The sequence below is a fragment of the Polyergus mexicanus genome, unplaced genomic scaffold (genome assembly GCF_030449975.1).
Source record: "Polyergus mexicanus isolate NDT 795.1 unplaced genomic scaffold, iyPolMexi1.0 SCAF_5, whole genome shotgun sequence".
NCBI classification, from domain to species: Eukaryota; Metazoa; Arthropoda; class Insecta; order Hymenoptera; family Formicidae; genus Polyergus; species Polyergus mexicanus.
In genome coordinates this window covers 4,806,082-4,827,184 of record NW_027223325.1, presented here as the reverse complement: position 1 = coordinate 4,827,184, position 21,103 = coordinate 4,806,082, and the positions used below count along the sequence as shown (strand labels likewise).

Sequence of the window (21,103 nt, the reverse complement as noted above, 5' to 3'; positions counted from 1 at the left end):
ATTACATATGTCTTACAACTAAGACATACGTATAACAATTAAAAATCTATAGATTTTAATTTGAAGCTCAAACAGAGAAGCAGCACAAAACTTGTACAAAAATCAAGCATGTTTATTGCAATAACACGATATATTATTCTTGTTGTTTCAGCCATGTATTGTAGGATTAAAATAGATTTAAAAAAGAATTACGAGACGCGTAATATAGGGGTATAATTTTCTATAAAAAAATATTTTATTCTTATATATATAAAGAATAATTTCTAAAATTAAACTTATGGCACAGGAGTAATTTTTCTTTTCAGAATTTTTACTATTTGATTTATATCATATGAATATGAATATCACAACTAGTTATGTTTTATATATGTACAAATATTTACAAATTATATTTTGTATATCTTTTTTTATCGCCATATTTTCAATATTCAATTTTATGGAGTCGTTTGTTTTAGCTCATTGTTTTAAATAGTCTTGGAAAAACAAATCTTGAAAATTGAACGAGGTATTGGACGAGACGTATTCATATTCACACATATGTCAGTTTGAGTTATTGAGTTGCAGATTATTAAAATCCATAATACAGAAGGCAATAGCATTTTTAAAATTACATATATTTCAGGTACATTATTCGTATTTATTGCATCTTTTTTCTTCATTTTTACTTAATGAAAAACATGATAATATGTTGTTTCTTATTTAAATCCATTATTACGCGCACAACCCTCTTTGAATCAATACGATTTTGCGATGCTATATATGACAACGATGCGCGGAGATCTTGGAGACATGCGTGTTTTTGTTAGAGTATACGACTATTCTAATTTTAGAAAACGGCCTATTCAGGAGTAACACATTTACCTCTGACATCCATACTTAATCAAGAAGAATTAGCACGGTATTGCGGAGTTATTTCTGAATGACAGTATGCTGCTTTAATACATTTAATACCAATCTATATGTTGTTGCAATAGAATATCGAGAAGAGAATTTCAACAAGCATGCGTTCTGTACGGTTGCTATCTGGATACAATATGCCGACAGTGGGATTAGGGACATGGCAGGTAAAATAATATCAAACTGTTTGTGATAAAATAATGATGCGTGTAATTACATATTTATTGCGTTATCAGTAAATTAATTAATATATATAACTTCTTTTTTCTTTTTCCAGGCTAAACCGGAAGAAATCGAGACCGCTGTAAGCACCGCTTTAGAATGCGGCTACAGGCATATCGATACAGCGACCAATTATAATAATGAGGAGGCAATCGGTAAAGCTTTAAAAAAATGGTTTGAAAAAGGTGGTACTAGGAAGGAACTTTTTATCACGACGAAGGTAACGTGTTGGTGAGAATTCAATATAATCGCGATTTAGCGCTTAATATTACAATACTGATCGCATTTTGTTTTAAGCAATCAGTTTACTTTGAAAGTTGCTTTGTAATGTTTTTAGTTGCCCCATTTTGGTAATCGACCGTCCGATGTAGAAAAATTCATCAAGTTATCATTGGAGAAACTTGGATTGGATTACTTAGATATGTATCTTGTTCATTTGCCAGTTACATTTAAGTTTGACGAAAAGACAGGCGCTGCAGCGACCCATGAAGATGGAAGTTATATACTCGACTTTGATACAGATCCAGTCTCAGTATGGAAGGTGTGTGTGTGTGTGTGTGTGTGTGTGTGTGTGTGTGTGTGTGTGTGTGTGTGTGTGTGTGTGTGTGTGTCCAAGATCACATCCATTGTCTAAGATATTATGTTACATTAAAAGGAGATCTCTGAGAAATCGAGATTATTTTGCAGGAAATGGAGAAGCAAGTTAAATCAGGGCGTACTAGATCTATAGGTTTGAGCAATTTTAACGAGGAGCAAATTTCGACTATTTGGGAAAATGCACAGATTAAACCAAGTAATCTACAGGTAAGAGCCTTAGATTTTATATCTATGTAAATTCGTCTGTAAAACAAATTTCAAAAAAATATGGTTTGTTAGGTGGAGTTACACGCGTATATGCAACAGAAATCAATTCGAGATTTGTGCAAGAAGCACAATATTGTTATAACAGGTTACAGTCCACTGGGCTCTCCAGCTGCAAAGACACACTTTGAGACAAAATATAAATATACTTTAGAAAAATCTCCCGACTTATTAAATCATCCGATCATACAAGATATCGCCGCGAGACATAAAAAAACAACAGCACAAGTTTTATTACGTTATTTACTGCAATTGGACATTGTAATTATTCCCAAGAGCTCGTCTCCCGAAAGAATCAAGTCGAATATCGATTTATTTGATTTTGTCTTAACAGAAGATGATATGAAAGTCTTAAGTACTTTAGATAAAGGTGCTAATGGCAGAATTTTTAACTTCTTATTTTTTAAAGGGTAAGTTAGAATATGGATATTATTTTAGATTTTGCAAATGTATTTAAAGAAAGAATCCAAATATTCTATAATATATATAAAAATCATATATTTATATAATATTTAGATGCACATTAGTAATGATATACCATATAAAACTAACTTGATATCAGTTTTTCAAAAGTTTATTATTTGAAAGAAAAAAGTACGATCATTTTTAATTTTGCGCATAGCTATATATAAATATATTATATGTAATAATTATTATTTGTTTCAGAGTTCAAGACCATCCACAATATCCATTTAAAAACGAACTTTCATAATTGTAAATTAACATGCAAATCATTAGTTTTTTAATAAAATAGTTGAAAAAGAATTATGTAATATATGAAACAAAAGCACAACGTTATACGTATTATAAATTAGAGACATTTCCGTTGTTCTCTTCAATGCAATCTGTACAACATTTTACGTTGCAAACGATGTTGCAATTCACCGCGACGTATCATTGTATGTATGACTTTGTAAATAGCCCGTTCCGGAAATGATTGTTTAAGAAAATCTTTCACTATATTTTGTTCAGATACCTGATGTCCAATAGGAAATCTGCTTTTCAATTGCTTTTCGATGCGCGACAACATTTCATGATCTTCTTCTGAGGTAAATCCTTCAGCTCCTAACGATACATATGTAACATAAATAATATTTATATAAGCAAAATATGCGTATTTATTGTATTTTCTTTGAACTATATATATATATATAATCACGTCAAATAAGTTATATATTTGTGATTTGAAATATATATAAACCATAAGTTATTGAAAATCTATATTTTATATAGCTCTAAATCTCTAAATATATAACTCGAACGAAAAAAGAAAGTAAAATGATATTTTTTATTTAAATTTGAGCAAGTTAATATAATATTACGTTTCCTTTGATTTTATCAATTTGTAGCATACCTGCTAATGACCCAGACATTGCTGCTTCTAATGTAGACACTTGGAAGAGTCTTAGAGCCTCATTAACATGGAGTTCAGTAACAAAGGGTTGCATTTGCATTTTGGCCAGAGCTTCGGAGATTCGTATGACAGCCTCAAGCTGCCGAACTGTTATAGGTATAGACAATCTTTTCTCGGAATCTTTCTCATGTTCTCTTGTACCAGCTCGCATCATTACATAACGATTTTTCAGTTTTTCCCCTGCCTCTGCACTGAGTCTTGGACCACAACGCCTATGATATAAAAAAAAATCATATTAGGGATACATATTACATTGCATAGAAAGTTTACGCTTGTATGATTAAATGCGATAAGATGTGACAAAAACTTACGTTCTGCAATAATTAATATACTTTTTGAGAATGTGTACAGGTATCTCTCCTTCTACCGATTGTTCTGTGATCTGGCCAGCGTTACAATGAATGTTCATAATATGTTTGGCCAGAGTTATGTCTCTGTTTCGTTCATGCTCATCTTTAACAATAAATATCGTATCAAAACGCGATAATATCGTCGGCATAAAATCTATGTTCTCTTCTCCTTTTATATCATCCCAACGGCCAAAGACCGAATTTGCTGCCGCTAACACAGAACAACGCGTATTCAGAGTCGTCGTTATCCCCGCTTTCGCAATAGAGATTGTTTGTTGCTCCATAGCCTCATGTATCGCTACTCTATCGTCTTCCTTCATCTTATCGAACTCGTCTATGCAGACAACTCCACCATCCGCGAGCACCATTGCACCGCCCTCCATGACAAAATTTCTCTGAAATCAAGGATATTAGAATATAATTTGCCGCTGTATTGGAAAGTTATTTCTTTATAAGAATGCAGACTTACAGTTACTGGATCTCTCGACACGGACGCGGTCAAACCAGCCGCAGAGCTACCCTTTCCCGATGTATAAACAGCTATAGGGGCGACTTTTTCTACAAATTTCAATAACTGCGACTTGGCGGTACCTGGATCACCTAACATTAAGACATTGATGTCACCTCTCCTACATAAGCCATCTGGCATCAGTTTTCTGGATCCACCAAATAATAAACATGCAATAGCTTTTTTGATGTCTAACGCACCAAAAATACTAGGAGCTATGCTCTTTGCAATTCTCTCATATAGATTAGGATCCGCCGCTAAACGGGTGAAAAGATCTTCTTCTTCGGACGACACAGGTGGCTGAGTACCTATGTTAAGAAACACAATAAGAGATCAAATACACAAATCTAAATCTAATCAAACACGCTAATCAATATTTTTTATGAATGTTTTGTTTTTTTAGATTTATATTATTATGCCAATATTATTACCAATGTTTGTATTGTCCCCATCTACAGAGATACCAAGAACTCGAATATATGGAGCTCGAACGCCCACTAATGTCTTCTCTCTGCCTGTACCTTTGCCACCTGCTTTAGACACTTTTTTGATGGAATATATTCCAAGAATCAAAACCCTATTACCAGGTACAATTCTGTCGCATAAATACCGATCGCAATATAATTGCAAATGTCTAGGCATTTCACCCTGCGGTATATGATCCGGTAATTCTTGAAGTTTCAATACTTGAAAGTCTACACAACGGCATTTATCTGGCATTATAAAGAAAGGATCTAAAGGACATCTTGGCCGACCCGCTTGTTCCCTGGTAAGAAATAGATGAAAATTTCCAATATAAAAATATTATATATAAACAAGCAATAAAATACTTTATGAAAAGAATATTGCTTACGTAGAACACTTCCTAGGTAATGCATATCCTTCCAAACCTGGCTTGATAGGAATATTGATTTGAGTAACTTTGCAAGAGCGACATTGTATTGCAATTTTTGTTGCCTTTGCTCTGATACCAGATGCAGATACAATTATACCAGGAATCTTAATAAGTTTAGAAACAATATCTGGCTGCAATAATAAAGAGCTGTTGTATCTAATTATAATTAATCAAATATTTTGTATTTTAAACTGTTAAATATATATATCACTTATTGTTTGTCTAAATTTATAGTAGAAAACTTATGAATTTTATAAAGTTTCTGCATATTAAATTATATATAATATTACTTTCATTCCTCTCAAGGAACTTGGATGAGCATCCGAGCATAACAATACTTGAATATCTTCCACTTTCTCTTCACCTTCGGGCCGAGGTGTTGTAAGTTCGTCCGCAACATCTTTCGCAGCCTCCTCAAGAATTGATAAATACTCTGTTGGAAGCTTTTGGATTTTCTCTGCGAGAGATTCGTCAAAAGCTGCTAGATCTTCCAAATTAATCTCTAACCAGTATTGACCAAGATTGTAGTTACGTTTTAAAGTATCCCTGATCGTAATAGATCAAATGCATTAAATCGACATAGAAAGATTAAAAAAAGCACAAGATATGAAAAGAATTAACGTCTAAAATATTTTATTTACCGATATTTGTAATTGAAGTTACCCTCGTGAAACTGTCGAATGAATTCCTTAAATTTCTTCTTCGAGTGTTGGAGATTTACGCGGTTTTCGTCAGATTCGTCTACCGCAAAATTATCCGAGAAGAATACTCCTGGATCGTCAAAGCCTTCCATGTCATACGCGAATATTTATTTAAATTAAAGATCCAAGAAAAATGCAATCAACAAGTATATATAAGTATATCGTGCCGCGAAAATCTGTTTCGGCGGGAAACTTTCAAGGTATCTTTAATGCTCGTTCACAGTTCACACTGAGCGTTAAGCCTGTATCACACTGCGCATTGCGGACTCGGATCGGATTGGGAGTACGGACTGCAAATCGTCATCCATCCAATCAGAACGAAGTAGCTAAGGATCTGATTGAATGATTCGCAGTTCGTAATCCAAATCCAATCTGCATCCGCAATGCGTAGTGTGACACGGGCTTTATCCAATGAAAGCTCTGGTTTCCTAAAAAAAATAAAGCTCTCATTGGATATCGCCCATCGCTCATCTCTCATCGCATCCAGTGTCCAGTATGCGAGGGCTTTTATTACGTTGTTAAGGATATTGTGATCGAAACAATTTCTTCTTTTCCTTTGTAGCTTTTCATTCACAAATAGATTAAAGAACTCGCGATATATCTCTCTATCAATCACACAGCCCTGTAATCTCAATTTCCTTTAAATTCTTTCAGCCTACACTTTCAGCTGAAGGGTTGGAGCTAGAATAGGACAAAATTGGACGCTAGAAACTGGACGTTGGACGAAATGTATGGATGAAAAATCATACACATGTAAAAAAGTCGTAAGACCGGATCTACAATAGATGTAGTAAGCCTTAAGTCGTAAGAAAATTACCAATAACAATTCATTATTCTCCTCACATTTGATTGTGATTGATCAATTTTTTATGACTTGAGGCTTACTACATCTATTGTAAATCCGAACTAAAGCCCGTATCAGACTACGCATTGAAGATTGAGATTGAAATTTGACCAATCAGGACAAAGAAATTTTAGTCCATTTTGTTCTGATTAGTCAAATTCCAATCTTGAATCTTGAATCTTCAATTTTCAATCCGTAGTCTGATACGGGCTTAAGGTTGACCAATTATAGGGCGTTTCCCAGCAAGGTACACAGATAACACAGGTCTAGTTTCCACCGAAGTATTAATTCGCATCTAGTGCGGCGTAAAACCAAATTTAAGTCGATGGAAACACGACTGACTGCGTTCATTTCACTCCAATTTCGATCTACAAGCTTTGTCGGAGTGACAGCGAATTGACACGAAATTTAGTCGGTGGAAACGGTTGAGACTAAATGGTGCCAATTTTTATTTTTCATTATTTTATAACCATCAATATATAATCGATATATAATCTATATATTGATGCTCATAACAGTTATCGTTTCCCATACAGCACCGAAAGATTGCAGAAACGTTGCATAAACCTTGTATTGAAACATTGTAATATTGCATGGAAATTGCGAAATGTTTCTGCAAGTCTGCGGCAACGTTGAAATGTCCGCCCTTAGAAATATTACATGTATTTGTAATATTGAAATGCGTTGCTACAAATATGCAGAACGCTTTAAATTTGATAGATAAACTTTGAAAATATATAAAAACATCCAAGAAAAATAAGAAAAAAGATGGTGAATTACAACGAGTTTTTTCTCGTCTCTCTTGGATGTCTTTATATATTCTCCAAAGTTTATCTATTAAATTTGAAACATTTTGCATATTAAAAAATTATTATCAAATTTTTGCTTTTATATACAAATGGGAACTATTAAACAATTTTCTGTTATCTAATTATATAACATCGCTCCCAGACAGCACAAAACATCCTCAGGATCATCCTGAATATGTCCAGGACGGTTCAGGACATTTGTAGGATGTTTTAAGATATTATTATAAATATATTTATAAAAATTTAATATGCATACATAATTATTTTTAGTTGTGTCGGCTATTTAATATAATTTAGAAATCTTAAGTATTATAATAAGTATTAATGTCCTATAAATGTCCACTGGATAACCCCTGGATGTCTGTAGGATATATCTGCCTTGTTTATTATATTGGATGTCTTTTGGATTTCCAGAGGACATATACATGTGCAATTAATTGTTAACATTAATTTCGTTTAATATTAATAATTGAATTTGTTGCGCACATAAACTTAAAATATTCATGTACAGCACGAAAGCCTCAAATATTAAAGAACGGTGAACTATTTTTAATATTAGATTTTTAATATTGGCAATAAATAACAAAACATAATTTTAATTTATATTTAAATTTTAAAATTTGCTCTTTCTCTCACTTATTTAAAATCGGTGATCGTGCGCAAAATAAGTGCAGATTAGAATAAGTAAGGCAACAAGTGGCGGTATACGGCCCTGAAAAATGTCGAAAAAAATGGACGCTCAAGATGGCTGCGACGATGTACTACCGTTCGCGATAAATCTACTATCACTACCGATATGCTCTCTCCTGTGATTCTTTACTCATTGGAAGAAACATAATATTCAATATTCGATTTCGATAAGAAAAAAAAAGTATGCAACAAATATGAAAAATATACGCGATAGATAAAAAGATTTTCATCCTCGATGGTAGTATACGCGAAGCAGAAAGTGATTGTGAGATAATAAGTTTACATTCTCAAAATTTGTTGTCAATTCTGTCTATTAAAATTAAACTGTCTTCAATTTCAATTCAAATGATATGGTCAATATATTAGAAATACACATTTTTTATTTCCTTCTTAAAGATCGGTACATTTTGGGATGATATGTATTCTGACAGCAACTTAGAAAAATGTGATGCTGGAGAGAAAGATCAGTGCCAGATTGGATGTATAAAATGTGATATGCGAGAACATATATATCTTTCCAAATCTGATATTAATTGCGAAAAATGTCAAATTGGCGCGTATGTATTTGTTACATGTTTATTATACGCATACTTGTGTACAATATCGACTTCACATTCAGACAAAATATTTTTAAATGTATACATTTTTCTGACAGCTGTCTGATGTGTTTTCTCCAATCCTATTAGATATTTGCATTCGCGATAAGACACAAGACAGACGGAAATGTATTCTCGGTGCCGATTAATTTAATATTTAATGGAACAATCCGAGAATATCATTCGATACATTTGGCGATAATATTTCTAATCAATTGATATATTCTATGTTGATAGACCGTGCAAACGTGGTGAACGATAATGCGAGCATTCTAAGATCAGAATGATTGTTGCAAAAGAATAAATTAACAGAATATGCTCGTCTGTTCGTGCCATTTTTGTTAAGTGATAAGTCATGCCCGGAGAACCATCAGCGACAACTGGAAATAAATCCAGTGGCAAGGCAAAGAGGATCTCCATACCTCGTGTGCAAAGCAGTACCGACACAGAACTACAGTCGCAACAGAGTGGTTCGACTCCCTTACAACCCACTGCATTGCACTATGTCAGCTTCCGTTCAGAGTTAGAGGATAGCCCCGTCCCTCCAACTTTGCGATGTCGTTTATATGATCTCTTTCAACAAATTGAAAAGGAATTTGAAATGTTGTATACTGAAAATCTTGGATGTAAGTACTACTATTACATTTTCTAATTATCTAACACAAATATTAACGCTATTGTGTTTCATTACAGTACAGGAGAAGATTGACATCCTAAATGATAAACTTGAAAGAGAGTGTTATGGATCAGGTGAACGCAGTTTACCTCCTGGAGATCTTACAGATTATCCAGAAACGAAAAATCTTTCTAAACAGAAATGTATAAGACCTTGTTGCAGTATTATACTAATATTACATATATATAAATACATGTGTTTAATAAGTCACATATCATATATAAGATGTGAAAAAAAATATATTTTAAAAATAGTATTTATTAAATAAAATCAAAAGTTGTTTTTATCTCTGATAAAATTAATTTTTTGATATATTTATTATTTTTTGATAGTTTCTAATATTATATAGTTTTTATTAATATTTTCCATCTATTCTTGTGTACATTTACTTTAGATTCTTTTAAAAATTAAAATTAAAAAAAATATATATATAGTAATTTAAATTTATCGATAATGAAATTATATTATTATTCAATTATTATTCAATTCTTAAATCTAATAATGATCTTTTTTCTATTTTTAGCAATGGGTACAAATTCGGCGCAAAAGATAAAAACTTCTCACAAATTAAAAGCACAGACTAGTAAAATAGTATCGAGCTTTAAAACTCCATCTATGACTTGCACCATGCAAAGAGAATACATAGGTCACCGAGACGGTATATGGGAGATATCTGTGAGCAGATCGGGACAGCCTATCATAGCAACTGCTTCTGCTGATCACACAGCACGTATATGGGCGATAGACGGCAGCCGATGTTTGTTACAATATATCGGTCACAGTGGATCCGTCAATTCGGTACGATTCCATCCAAACCGAGAATTGGCATTATCGGCGAGTGGCGACGGTTCCGCTCATGTGTGGCAGGCAGCTGTCGATTGGGACATGCCAAAAAGAGTACCATCATTAGAAGAACTTCCAGTAGCTAGCTCTGAACGGTCTGCTACGAATAATCTAATTAGTAATAACGACGAACAAGAAGATCCTCCGACTCTGAGAACACCGATACGAGAACTGCTGGGCCATTCGAGCGTTGTAATGGCCGCAGATTGGCTCTCCGGTGCCGAACAATTGGTTACAGCTTCTTGGGATAGAACGGCGAATTTATATGACACGGAAACCGGAGAAATTATACACACATTGTGCGGACACGATCAAGAATTGACTCATGTATCGACTCATCATATGCAAAAATTGTGCGTTACATCCAGCAGGGACAACACGTTCCGATTATGGGATTTTAGAGAACCAATACATTCGGTTTCGGTATTTCAAGGTCATACAGAGTAAGTGTCATTGATGTTAATACTAATTTATATACTTATCTATAACACTAAATAAATATGATTAATATTTAATATGTCTCTTACAGAACAGTAACATCTGCAGTCTTCACAAGGGAAGATAAAATTGTATCTGGTTCAGATGACAGAAGTGTAAAAGTATGGGAATTACGTAACATACGCAGTCCATTAGCAACAATACGTGGAGATAGCGCTGCTAACAGACTATCAGTTTCTAGTACCGGGATAGTGGCAATACCACACGATAATAGACAGATACGTTTATTTGATTTAAGTGGTCAACGTCTAGCAAGATTACCTAGAACTAGTAGACAGGTAATATATGTATATATATATATATATATATATATATGTACGTATGTACATATGTGCATGTGTATATATATTAGACATATTTTTATATTTATGTAAAAATTTATCTTTCTAACCAATTCGTAAAATTAATAACTTTATGTTTTGTTGAAATATATTAATGTCAACTAAAAAATCTAAAATTACAAAAAGTTATGCAGTCATTATAGGTGATCTTAAACTTTTATCCAAGTATTATTGCGTAATATATAATGAGAATAGATTATAAATATATTTGATCATTTTTTTTTAATGTTACATATAATTATTATATGTACAAATATTACATAGCATGATTGATTGAATTTCTTCCTTCATTCTCGATACTATAAATATATTAAAACAAAATAACATAATTTTGTTTGCAGGGTCATCGTAGAATGGTGTGTTCTGTTGCTTGGTTGGAAGATAATAATGTGTGTAATTTATTTTCTTGCGGTTTTGATAGATTAGTTTTAGGTTGGAGTGTTCTTCCTGTCAAAGATGCTTAAACATCAAAAACTGTATGGTTGTATATCAGACACTTTATGTCATGTTAATGTGATATTGGGAATATTTAGGTGCAATTTAGAAATGGAAGTACATATGTAACTATATAGCAAAAATCCAGCAATTAATCCAATCAAAGAGCCTCCCTTTCCACTCTTGCAGACAACTGCAATAAATAACCAAAATATATATTATATGTATTATATTTAAACAATTTATCAAAGAGATATTAAATTATAAACAAAATGTGCGATTTTAAAATTGCAATAAAAACTGTGAATGTCTTATATAAATTTCATTTTTTACATGTATCTTACGTAACAGCTTCATACCTGAGTATGCGGTGAAGAGACATAAAACAGTGTAACTTTCGATAAGAAGGTAATATGGACCGGAGGCTATATGCCTCCATACTATTCCCAAAAATCCCAATAATTTTCCACAACCTCCAACTATTAAAGCGCAACTTAAATCTCTTACACTGTATTTATATGGTTTTTTACCAATGATAAACCATTTTAATTCGGTTACTAGAATAACTATACAAATAAATGCTGCAAAGGCAATTGCTGTATGTAGCAGCACACTGTAAAAATTACAATTATCTTGTGACACATTGTTAAAGACCAAATCTGATGCATTTAATTCTGTTTTGTTTATCTCGCAGGAAAACCAAGCTCTGAATGATTCAGCTAGCCATAATATTATAACTAATTTCCAATACGATTTAAAATTGCTGTTGTACAAGAGATGTCTGTAAGCTGGTTTTTCTATCAAAATAAGATCTACAAAGACTATAACAGGATCGTATTCGATGTATTTGTCAGCTAACAAGCCACACTTTTCCTAAAATATATTATAATGCAAAATTGATAGTATATATGTTGGCATGAATTCATAACATTTGACTTACGCATTTTAAGATTTTAAGAACGCTAGGACAATATCTTCTAAAAAGCTCTTTGCATTCAGCTCCACAATTTATACAAATGTACATTTAGACAAAGATTTTTTCAAATATCTGAAATACATAACATTAATTATTTAAGATATAAAAAAATAGATTTATATTATATTAGAATATTTTATATTGTTTATTACAATATTCTTGGAAGTGCTTGAATACACTTTTAATCAATTTAAGATAATTAAATTGAATTATAAAGTATAAAGCAAGATTAATAAGATATATACTCTGCACACACACAAATATATAAAACATAATTACAAATTGATGATAATTTGCAAGACATTTTTTACTGCATGGACAGTTATATTCATATTTATTATCTATCAGGAATTTGAATTGAAATAATATCAGAATTATTGATTCTGATTCGGTTCTTGATATTGAGATTCAACAGGAGCAAATATTTATTTAGAATGATAAATTTCTAATATTTACTTTACTTCTTATATTTATATCAGCTTAATTGCTAAATTGAATATATTTACATAGCAAGAAGCTGTGTGTACTTACTATGCGCATAAATAAGATAATGTAGTGAAAGGAAAAGAAATAATGGTGGGATAAAGATATTCAAGGCAATGAGTAGCACATTAAAAGCACAGTTTTGCTTTGGTGTTTCTTTAAGATACATCAGACATGATATCAAACTCAAGTGTCCTTTTGCCAACAGGGCAAGCAATGCCCATTCTGGGATTTGGAACTTGGAATGTAAGTTTACAAAAGAGCAACTTGTATTATGTATAATTCCAACAAACTGATGTGTGTGTGTGTGTGTGTGTGTGTGTGTGTGTGTTAATAATAAATATATATGTTATATATTAACAAAATAATTTATTTGTTTTCGAACAATAAAAGACAACTGCGAAAGAGTTAGAAGTAGCTCTCGATGCAGCTTTGACAACAGGATACAGACATATCGATACTGCCACAGTATATGAAAACGAATGTGCTATTGGTAATGTTTTGAAAAAATGGTTTGATTCTGGCAAACTCAAACGATCTGATTTATTTATAGTAACAAAGGTGTGTTCATATTTTGATATAATGATACTTTTGTGTGTGCCTGCGTGTGTGTGTGTGTGTGTGTGTGTGTGTGTGTGTGTGTGTGTGTGTGTGTGTGTGTGTGTGTGAACACAATATAAGAATATTTTTAAATATATATAATCATATCCGAATATATATATAATCATATCTATAAATATGTAATCATATATTTATAAATATATATCTGTTATATATATATATGTTTAATATACTAGCTACCTCCTAATGGTAATAGAGGTAAAGACATAGAAAAGTGGATCAAGAAATCACTTGCAAACTTGCAAATAAGTTATCTGGATTTGTATTTGGTACATGTCCCTTTTGCATTTGAAGATGGAGAAGATTTACATCCGCATGATGAAAATGGAGAAATAAGAATCGATATAGATACAGATCATTTGCAAATATGGTCGGCCATGGAGAAACAAGTGCTAGAAAAACGTACTAAAGCAATTGGACTGTCCAATTTCAATATTCACCAAATTAAAAAGATTTTAGATAATGCCAAATTACCTATTTCAAACTTACAGATTGAATTGCACGTAAATTTCCAGCAGAAGGAATTGGTATATAAATCTTATATTTTTAAAAAATATATTTCTATAAATTTTTATAAATATAAATTATATGTATATTTTTTCAGATAAAGTTTTGTCAAGGTAATAATATTAGTATAACAGCATATTCACCACTAGGTACACGTGGATTCCTTAAAGAAATAGGAAAAGCAGATGCCATACCGAATTTATTAGAAAACCCAACTGTGTTAGAGATTGCAGAGAAGTATAAAAAAACTCCTGCTCAAATATTACTCAAATATATTATTCAAAAAGGTATAATAGCCATACCGAAAAGCTCAACACCTACAAGAATTAAGGAGAATATCCAGCTATTTGATTGGGAACTTCGAGTTGAAGATATTGACAAATTAAATGCTATTGATATGGGAGAATCTGGACGTATTTGTGATTTTTCTTTTCTTAAAGGTGTTGAAAAACACCCAGAATTTCCTTTCTAATATTATATTTTGCTAAAATTTCGTCTCATATTTTATAATGTATTTTTTTATATATGAAAGATAATCATTTTAAGAAACTATTATTATATATTTCATATATTATATATGTATAATTGTTGAAAAGTAAATCTTAATAAATAATATATTGGTACAATTAAATATACATGTATAAAACAAATTGTAATAGATTAAAGTAAAATTATTCATATGTAAAATAATCATATATATATATATATATATATATATATATATATATATATATATATATATATGATTAAAGTAAAATTATTCATATGTAAAATAATCATATATATATATACACACACACATAGTTATATTTATATAAAATATAATACTCTGATTATAACCTACACAACTTTTCCATGTAACATACAAAATAGAAAATATGTCAAGTGTTTAAAGCATATTTGCTCATATCTTTTGCAATGTAGGTTGCTTTCACCTTACCTACTTTCACTTCGATTATTTTGGGTTGTTTTGGTTATTCGTTTTTACATTTCTTTTTATTCTCGTTAATAGAATGACAGTTGCTTGATCACAGTTATATAATAGATCTGTTTTTTATAGCTGAACTGGTTGCACTAATTCAGAGTTTATCTTTTTCTCTCTACATTGGAAGGAGAAAGATAAGCTCTGAACTAGTACAGCTAGTTCAGAGTTCAGCTCTAAAGAAACAGACCCCAATGATTGCGAGAAATAAATGTTGTAATTGGAATACTAACCATATATGACAAGCAATATACCTAAGTATATTCAAATAAACATGACAAACATTTATCATTTATTGCAGTAAATTCATTAAATACAGAGATGTCTAAATAATGGTTTAAGTATCACACATTTTTTTCTACTTTATGAAAATAAAATACATCTCCAGTATTAGACGATGACAAGGTTATGTCTACTGGCTGCAATGCGTGACATATCTGAGAAATAAATCGCAATTTCAAGCTATACTTTAATTATCATGATATACATATATCTATAAGTTATGATAATCGTGTATACAATATACATAGCATACGTTATTAAAATATAATATTTACAGATATAATTGGAGATTAAAATTGCGCGACAGATTTTGACATCCAATCTTTTAAATCTGTGAAAAAAGAATTGGAATTTTTTTGAAAAATAGATGTATCATATTTTACTTTACATATTCCTTTGTTGACAAGAACACGCCGGCATATCATCGAATTTTACATTTGATAAATTATTGTTCCATACAGCACATAGAGCTAACGCAATTAAAAATAGTAATTGATGAAAAATAAATATACTTTAATTTTATATATATATAATATTAATACAGAATCTACTTAAAATAGACGATAACAACAAACATTTTTAATAATCTTCGGCTTGTTTGTTAAATACGACTACAAAATGACTACGCACTCACATTGTTACACAATTATACAATGTTATATATGCATTTAAGAATACTACATTCATTGAAAACTTATTGTTAAAGTACATTTTGCCTGTGCGCTCATCAGCTTTGCATTGCAAATATTACAGGTAAAATTAAAATTAATAATACATTTAATGCTGTGCGTTTAAATAATATTTTGCAGACTGTGTATCGTCAAAGGGCAATTACACTTTCTCGTCCTGCTCCTACGCCAATCCATTTGACTGTAACAAAATAGATTCTTCTATACCTAATTCTAAAAAATTTTTTAACATACATGGATATATACTACAATGTTACATACAAACATACCTGGTATATCTAAGTATTCCTCTATGATTTGTATGTATTTATGTGCATTAGGTGGCAATTTATCAAAGGAGCGTACACCTTCGATAGCGGATTGCCAACCTTCGACTGTCTTATACACAGCTTCAACTTTTGCTAGTTCACAAGAACTGCCTGGAAAATAATCTATATCCTTACCATTTAATTGATATCCAACACATACTTTTATTTCTGGTAATGTATCCAAGATATCAAGTTTTGTTAAGCATATAGATGTATATCTGGAATGGGAAAACAATCATTAATATATATTATGCCAGCATTTCAATAATGCAATAATTTATTAAGCAGTCATTGGAAATAGAGATAAATTTTCAAATATAATGTAATACATTTTTTTACACACCCATTAACTAACGTCGTAAATTTCAGCAAGGGCAAATCGAGCCACCCGCACCGTCTCTTTCGCTTTGTGGTTACGCCGATTTCGTGACCTCTTTCCTGCAATAATTCTCCGGTGGAATCTAAAAGTTCTGTGGGAAATGGCCCATCGCCGACTCTGGTAGTATAGGCTTTTACAACACCGATAATCTCTCCGATTGTGCTAGGAGGTAGACCAAGACCAGTTAATACCCCACCAATGCTACAGTTCGAGCTTGTTACATATGGATAAGTTCCAAAATCAATATCCAACATTGCTGCATTAGCACCCTCCACTAAAACTTTTTTACCATCCTTTAAAGCCTGGTGCAAGTATTGCACCGTTTCCTTCACGTACGGCCTTATACGTTCGGAGTATCTACGAAAGAGAGAATAAACTGTATATTTTACAAATCTTGTAAAACGATATAATCTCATAAGACATTCGTTATACATACTCCTTGTAACGTTCCAATTCGGCTTTAACATCGACATGCAAGGCAGGAAACATTTTTTGATACGACGTAACTAAAGTGTTAAATTTCTGGGAGAACTTATCAAAGTCACCGAGAAGATCTCCGATTCTGAGTCCATTCCTCGCAGCTTTGCTCGAATACGTTGGTCCTATACCTTTCTTCGTAGTTCCCAATGACTGCGTACCTTTCTCCAATTCTTGCAATCCATCGACCTGTTGGTGAAAATCAAACACTAAATGCGCCCGATCTGATATTATAAGCCTGTTCTCCCAGTTCTTTAGCCCTTTAGACTCGTTCTTTTCCAATTCATCAAATAAACCAGGTAGATGAATTACAACTCCATTTCCTGTAAACAAAAAGACCACGAATAATATTAATTATACGATCTGCAGTGTGTTTAATAGAATAATTGAGATAACAATATTCAGATAATTCAATATTTATCTATATACCAAGAGATAATAGAATAACCCATGTATAAACAAGTGGAATAATTGTTTTATACATTACATTTAATTTCTTGTTTTGTCATAAATCAGAATATTAATTTTATTTGTTGATCTGCAAAGATTATTACCTATAACGGATTTGCATCTGGGATTGATTATTCCACTAGGCAGAAGGTGAAAGTCGAATTCGGCACCTTCTACAACTACAGTATGCCCTGCATTATTTCCTCCCTGTGAAATTATATTAATACTTGAAGAAAAAAAAAATAGCTTGCTATTATTTACGACAGAGAAGATTGTATCGTAATTTTAATTACATTGAATCAAAACACACGAGGACCCTTTGACTGACATAAATAACGGCATTGAAGTCTCAATATACAAGTATATATAATCTATACATCTATTCTATTTATCATATTCTATCACGGGTAAAAAAAAAAAAAAAAAAAAAGTTTTGTCATAAATCAGAATATTAATTTTATTAGAGGGATAAGAAGTGTAAAGTAAGATCTTCTATAATAGATATAAATAATTGTGTCACAAGTTTTATTTAAAAAATGAAATGCTAATTTACTAAGAAGTAATTCTTCCTGATATATTTAACATTATTTTTTTCATAGAAATATGGATATGCGTAGACTGACATTACATAAAACTTTATTTTCTTACATTAACATTATCGGACAATTATTCATAAAGCATTGATTCTGTAATTATCATGTGTATATGTTATGTTGAGACAGATATCCTTGTGACAAATGAGATAAAGAAAGATTAGGTATTTGTCATGTTTAAGCCACAAAGATAGGATACATTATAATTTTGTGATTTTTTTTATCTATATAAAAACCATCAAAATATTATGTAATATCAAGTACAAGGCTATAGAGATGTTTGTAATATCCATAGGTCAGGTGACGCGCGCGCGTGTTATTTCTAAAAATAAAACTAAAAAAGGATAGTAGATTGCGTTAAAGATACAGACAATCGTTCGTGAAATAATTCGAATACTTTGAATGCTTTTAGGGAATATTCATCAGCGTTTCCCGGAACACACGCGCGACTTCCCCGACAGCCTAACTAACCTCACCGAAAGATATTGAATAAATATGAGATTACATTTATAAAAGGAGATGAGTCATTCGCGAAGTTTTCGGGGAACCGAATTCTGTTCGCCAACGACCCAAGAGGCGGGAAATCGCGTCGACATCCCGGGAATTCGCTTAGAGAGAGACGGACACACACATACCTGACACCTGCAAACGACGTCAGCGTCCATCGCCAGCATGTCCACGACCTTTCCCTTGCCCTCGTCGCCCCATTGCGCGCCAAGGACCACCGTGACCTTCGATATAGAACTGCCGCCCGTGGACGTTCGCTGTTTCTTCCTCGGCGAGACCGGGGCACCATTGCCGTTTGCCTGCTGCATCCTCGGGCATACACTGGGATGTCTACGATTGCGAGGATGATCCGTCCGCGCCGGTGTTCTCGCGGAAAACGCGATCCTTCGCAAACAAGTTCCGTCTTCCGTCCTGCTTCCTACCACCTCGCCGGGAAACAGCTGACGCGACAGAAATCGGCCGGAACGATTCGGGGTTCGGGCGTTCGGGGCGAGTCGCCGCTTTTGATCTCCCCCGACACTCTCCACTCTCCTTCCCCCGTATTCCTCTCCTTTCCTCTCCCGCGCCGAAACCTAACCTACCTGGTTAAAGCTGGTTTCTATCGGATCAAACGCGTATACATTCGACACGATATTCGCGCTTTTCCATCTTCTACCGAAAAATATATCGAATTATCGCGCAATTACATACTTTTTTTTTTTTTCTAAAATCTAATCAATTTAGGATGTCATGCGCGATAAGGCAAACGATGGACGCAATCGCGATTTTAATTCATATGAACGGTGCATAAGATAAACGCGCGAATGACGCATTGCCTGGGAAATTTTTATGTTTTTTTTTTTTCATTCAACGCTACACTTGACATAAATTATTTTCTGTATACTATATTAATTGCATTTTAGGAAATCTGAACAATTAAATTGGCGAACTAATTATTAAATTTTATTGATCAAACAGGGATTATAGTATCTAAGGAAGTTCATTATAATTGACCTTGTGCTCGTTCAGTGTCGACTCCGATCCGTGTATATATTATGTATCCCCATACAGCACAGAACATTGCAGCAATATTGCAGCAACATTGTAGCAACATTGCCGCAATGTTGCTACAATGTTGCAATATTGTTGCAATGTTCTGTGCTGTATGGGTCCTAGATATTTTGTCGATGACTATTTTTTTTATTTATTCGCGTGCAAGAGGATTATCGAAATAGTTAGAACCGATATAAAAATACAGATTGGAAATAAAAATTATAAGTTAAATTAAGAAAAATAAAAACATTTTATAAAATATTTTATTGAAATTGATGATCTATCTACTTTAAATTCATACTTTGTCCAACGAATGGAAATTCGAAAAGAACAAGAAGAATTCTTGGGTTCCTACAGATGGAGAAATATACTCGATTGGCGAAGGTTTATTTCAGTACGCATGATGATGTAATTGTGGAGTAATTCGAGTAATATCAATACTATCCGTTATAAGAAACGATAATCGTTCGTGCGTTCAAGACGATAATTTAAAAGATAAGCACCGTATATACATACACATATATAATCTATTCATTCATATGTAAACGGCTCGATATATAAATATTGTATTCTTTTATAATTTCTTTTTAAACATACGAATTTTTTCATCGTGCATTCTAATATGATAGAGAATTTTTATAAAATTTTATTTGGAAATTGAAGGAATTGTTTTAGGAAAACGTCCCCGAATTATGCGAAATTTTTAATTTTTTTAAACTTTTAATTTATCCCACTTTTACATAAAACCTTTCGGGAAAACCAACGACAGATTTTTTTGCAATGTCATTATGATTAATCAAAATTGCAAATTTCCAGCAGAAAAAAGACTGAAAAAAAATCGTTTATCGAACTACTCGATATCGTGTTTAACTTTATCCATACAGCACAGAACATTGCAATTACATTGCAGCAATGTTACAATCTTGCAAGTTGCAATGAAATATTGTTGAGACATTATTGGAATATGGAATTGTAATATTTTATGAGAATGTTACAGCAACATTTCAAAAACATTACAAGACAGTTTTTGATAATCGCTACTTCGTTCGTTTACCACTATGCGGCGCGCGTTGCGTTATCTATCCAGTATTTAAGTTTTAATCACGATGCTTATAAATATAAAGCTTGCAAAAAGCGGTTAGTAATATTGAAGGTATAATAACTATTATTTATCAGATTAATTTGTCTGATACAATCCCAACACAGAAAATTCAGATATTGAATTGAGTGTTCAGAA

At 32.3% G+C, this 21,103-nt stretch overlaps 6 protein-coding genes across 15 annotated transcripts; 3 read left to right on the top strand and 3 right to left on the bottom strand.

Moving 5' to 3' along the window:
* Positions 1 to 624: 624 nt before the first annotated feature.
* On the top strand, positions 625 to 5,690 carry LOC138932960 (aldo-keto reductase family 1 member A1). Of its 4 annotated transcripts, XM_070295311.1 has the most exons (12): positions 625 to 898; positions 975 to 1,064; positions 1,175 to 1,339; positions 1,457 to 1,660; positions 1,807 to 1,923; positions 1,996 to 2,390; positions 2,647 to 2,879; positions 2,953 to 3,029; positions 3,330 to 3,490; positions 3,567 to 4,839; positions 4,891 to 5,021; positions 5,122 to 5,351. In XM_070295311.1, exons 2-7 carry the CDS (start codon positions 1,002 to 1,004, stop codon positions 2,690 to 2,692), a joined length of 990 nt encoding a protein of 329 aa, XP_070151412.1. In that variant the 5' UTR covers positions 625 to 898; positions 975 to 1,001; the 3' UTR covers positions 2,693 to 2,879; positions 2,953 to 3,029; positions 3,330 to 3,490; positions 3,567 to 4,839; positions 4,891 to 5,021; positions 5,122 to 5,351. The 4 variants fall into 4 exon arrangements, with proteins under 4 accessions (XP_070151412.1, XP_070151411.1, XP_070151409.1 ...); XM_070295310.1 differs by lacking the exon at positions 5,122 to 5,351 and adding an exon at positions 5,454 to 5,690 and having other exon boundaries at positions 3,567 to 5,021; XM_070295308.1 differs by having other exon boundaries at positions 3,567 to 5,021; positions 5,122 to 5,350.
* On the bottom strand, positions 2,638 to 6,018 carry LOC138932959 (DNA replication licensing factor Mcm5). 2 transcript variants are annotated; one of them, XM_070295306.1, is made up of 8 exons: positions 5,789 to 6,018; positions 5,438 to 5,693; positions 5,106 to 5,278; positions 4,684 to 5,018; positions 4,214 to 4,560; positions 3,706 to 4,139; positions 3,335 to 3,606; positions 2,638 to 3,045 (listed from the first exon to the last, which is right to left on the bottom strand). In XM_070295306.1, the coding sequence occupies exons 1-8, from the start codon at positions 5,938 to 5,940 to the stop codon at positions 2,816 to 2,818; spliced, it is 2,199 nt and encodes a 732-aa protein (XP_070151407.1). In that variant the 5' UTR covers positions 5,941 to 6,018; the 3' UTR covers positions 2,638 to 2,815. The 2 variants fall into 2 exon arrangements, with proteins under 2 accessions (XP_070151407.1, XP_070151408.1); XM_070295307.1 differs by lacking the exon at positions 5,789 to 6,018 and having other exon boundaries at positions 5,106 to 5,274; positions 5,438 to 5,567.
* Positions 6,019 to 8,228: 2,210 nt separating this feature from the next.
* Positions 8,229 to 12,076, top strand: Wdr37 (WD repeat domain 37). Of its 5 annotated transcripts, none has more exons than XM_070295280.1 (7): positions 8,229 to 8,372; positions 8,588 to 8,748; positions 9,025 to 9,413; positions 9,481 to 9,606; positions 9,987 to 10,749; positions 10,836 to 11,082; positions 11,487 to 11,913. In XM_070295280.1, exons 3-7 carry the CDS (start codon positions 9,143 to 9,145, stop codon positions 11,607 to 11,609), a joined length of 1,530 nt encoding a protein of 509 aa, XP_070151381.1. In that variant the 5' UTR covers positions 8,229 to 8,372; positions 8,588 to 8,748; positions 9,025 to 9,142; the 3' UTR covers positions 11,610 to 11,913. The 5 variants fall into 5 exon arrangements, with proteins under 5 accessions (XP_070151381.1, XP_070151379.1, XP_070151380.1 ...); XM_070295278.1 differs by having other exon boundaries at positions 8,229 to 8,456; XM_070295279.1 differs by lacking the exon at positions 8,588 to 8,748.
* Arv1 (ACAT-related protein required for viability 1) lies at positions 11,347 to 15,349 on the bottom strand. Of its 2 annotated transcripts, none has more exons than XM_070295286.1 (4): positions 15,108 to 15,349; positions 12,521 to 12,628; positions 11,940 to 12,453; positions 11,347 to 11,773 (listed from the first exon to the last, which is right to left on the bottom strand). In XM_070295286.1, exons 2-4 carry the CDS (start codon positions 12,602 to 12,604, stop codon positions 11,649 to 11,651), a joined length of 723 nt encoding a protein of 240 aa, XP_070151387.1. In that variant the 5' UTR covers positions 12,605 to 12,628; positions 15,108 to 15,349; the 3' UTR covers positions 11,347 to 11,648. The 2 variants fall into 2 exon arrangements, with proteins under 2 accessions (XP_070151387.1, XP_070151388.1); XM_070295287.1 differs by having other exon boundaries at positions 15,112 to 15,349.
* Positions 13,173 to 14,814, top strand: LOC138932947 (aldo-keto reductase family 1 member A1). The gene is made up of 4 exons (XM_070295285.1): positions 13,173 to 13,285; positions 13,433 to 13,600; positions 13,837 to 14,187; positions 14,265 to 14,814. The coding sequence occupies exons 1-4, from the start codon at positions 13,214 to 13,216 to the stop codon at positions 14,637 to 14,639; spliced, it is 966 nt and encodes a 321-aa protein (XP_070151386.1). The 5' UTR covers positions 13,173 to 13,213; the 3' UTR covers positions 14,640 to 14,814.
* Positions 15,350 to 15,923: 574 nt separating the features above from the next.
* Adss (adenylosuccinate synthetase) lies at positions 15,924 to 19,389 on the bottom strand. The gene is made up of 6 exons (XM_070295283.1): positions 18,963 to 19,389; positions 17,839 to 17,941; positions 17,244 to 17,607; positions 16,772 to 17,164; positions 16,390 to 16,646; positions 15,924 to 16,301 (listed from the first exon to the last, which is right to left on the bottom strand). The coding sequence occupies exons 1-6, from the start codon at positions 19,140 to 19,142 to the stop codon at positions 16,252 to 16,254; spliced, it is 1,347 nt and encodes a 448-aa protein (XP_070151384.1). The 5' UTR covers positions 19,143 to 19,389; the 3' UTR covers positions 15,924 to 16,251.
* Positions 19,390 to 21,103: the final 1,714 nt, after the last annotated feature.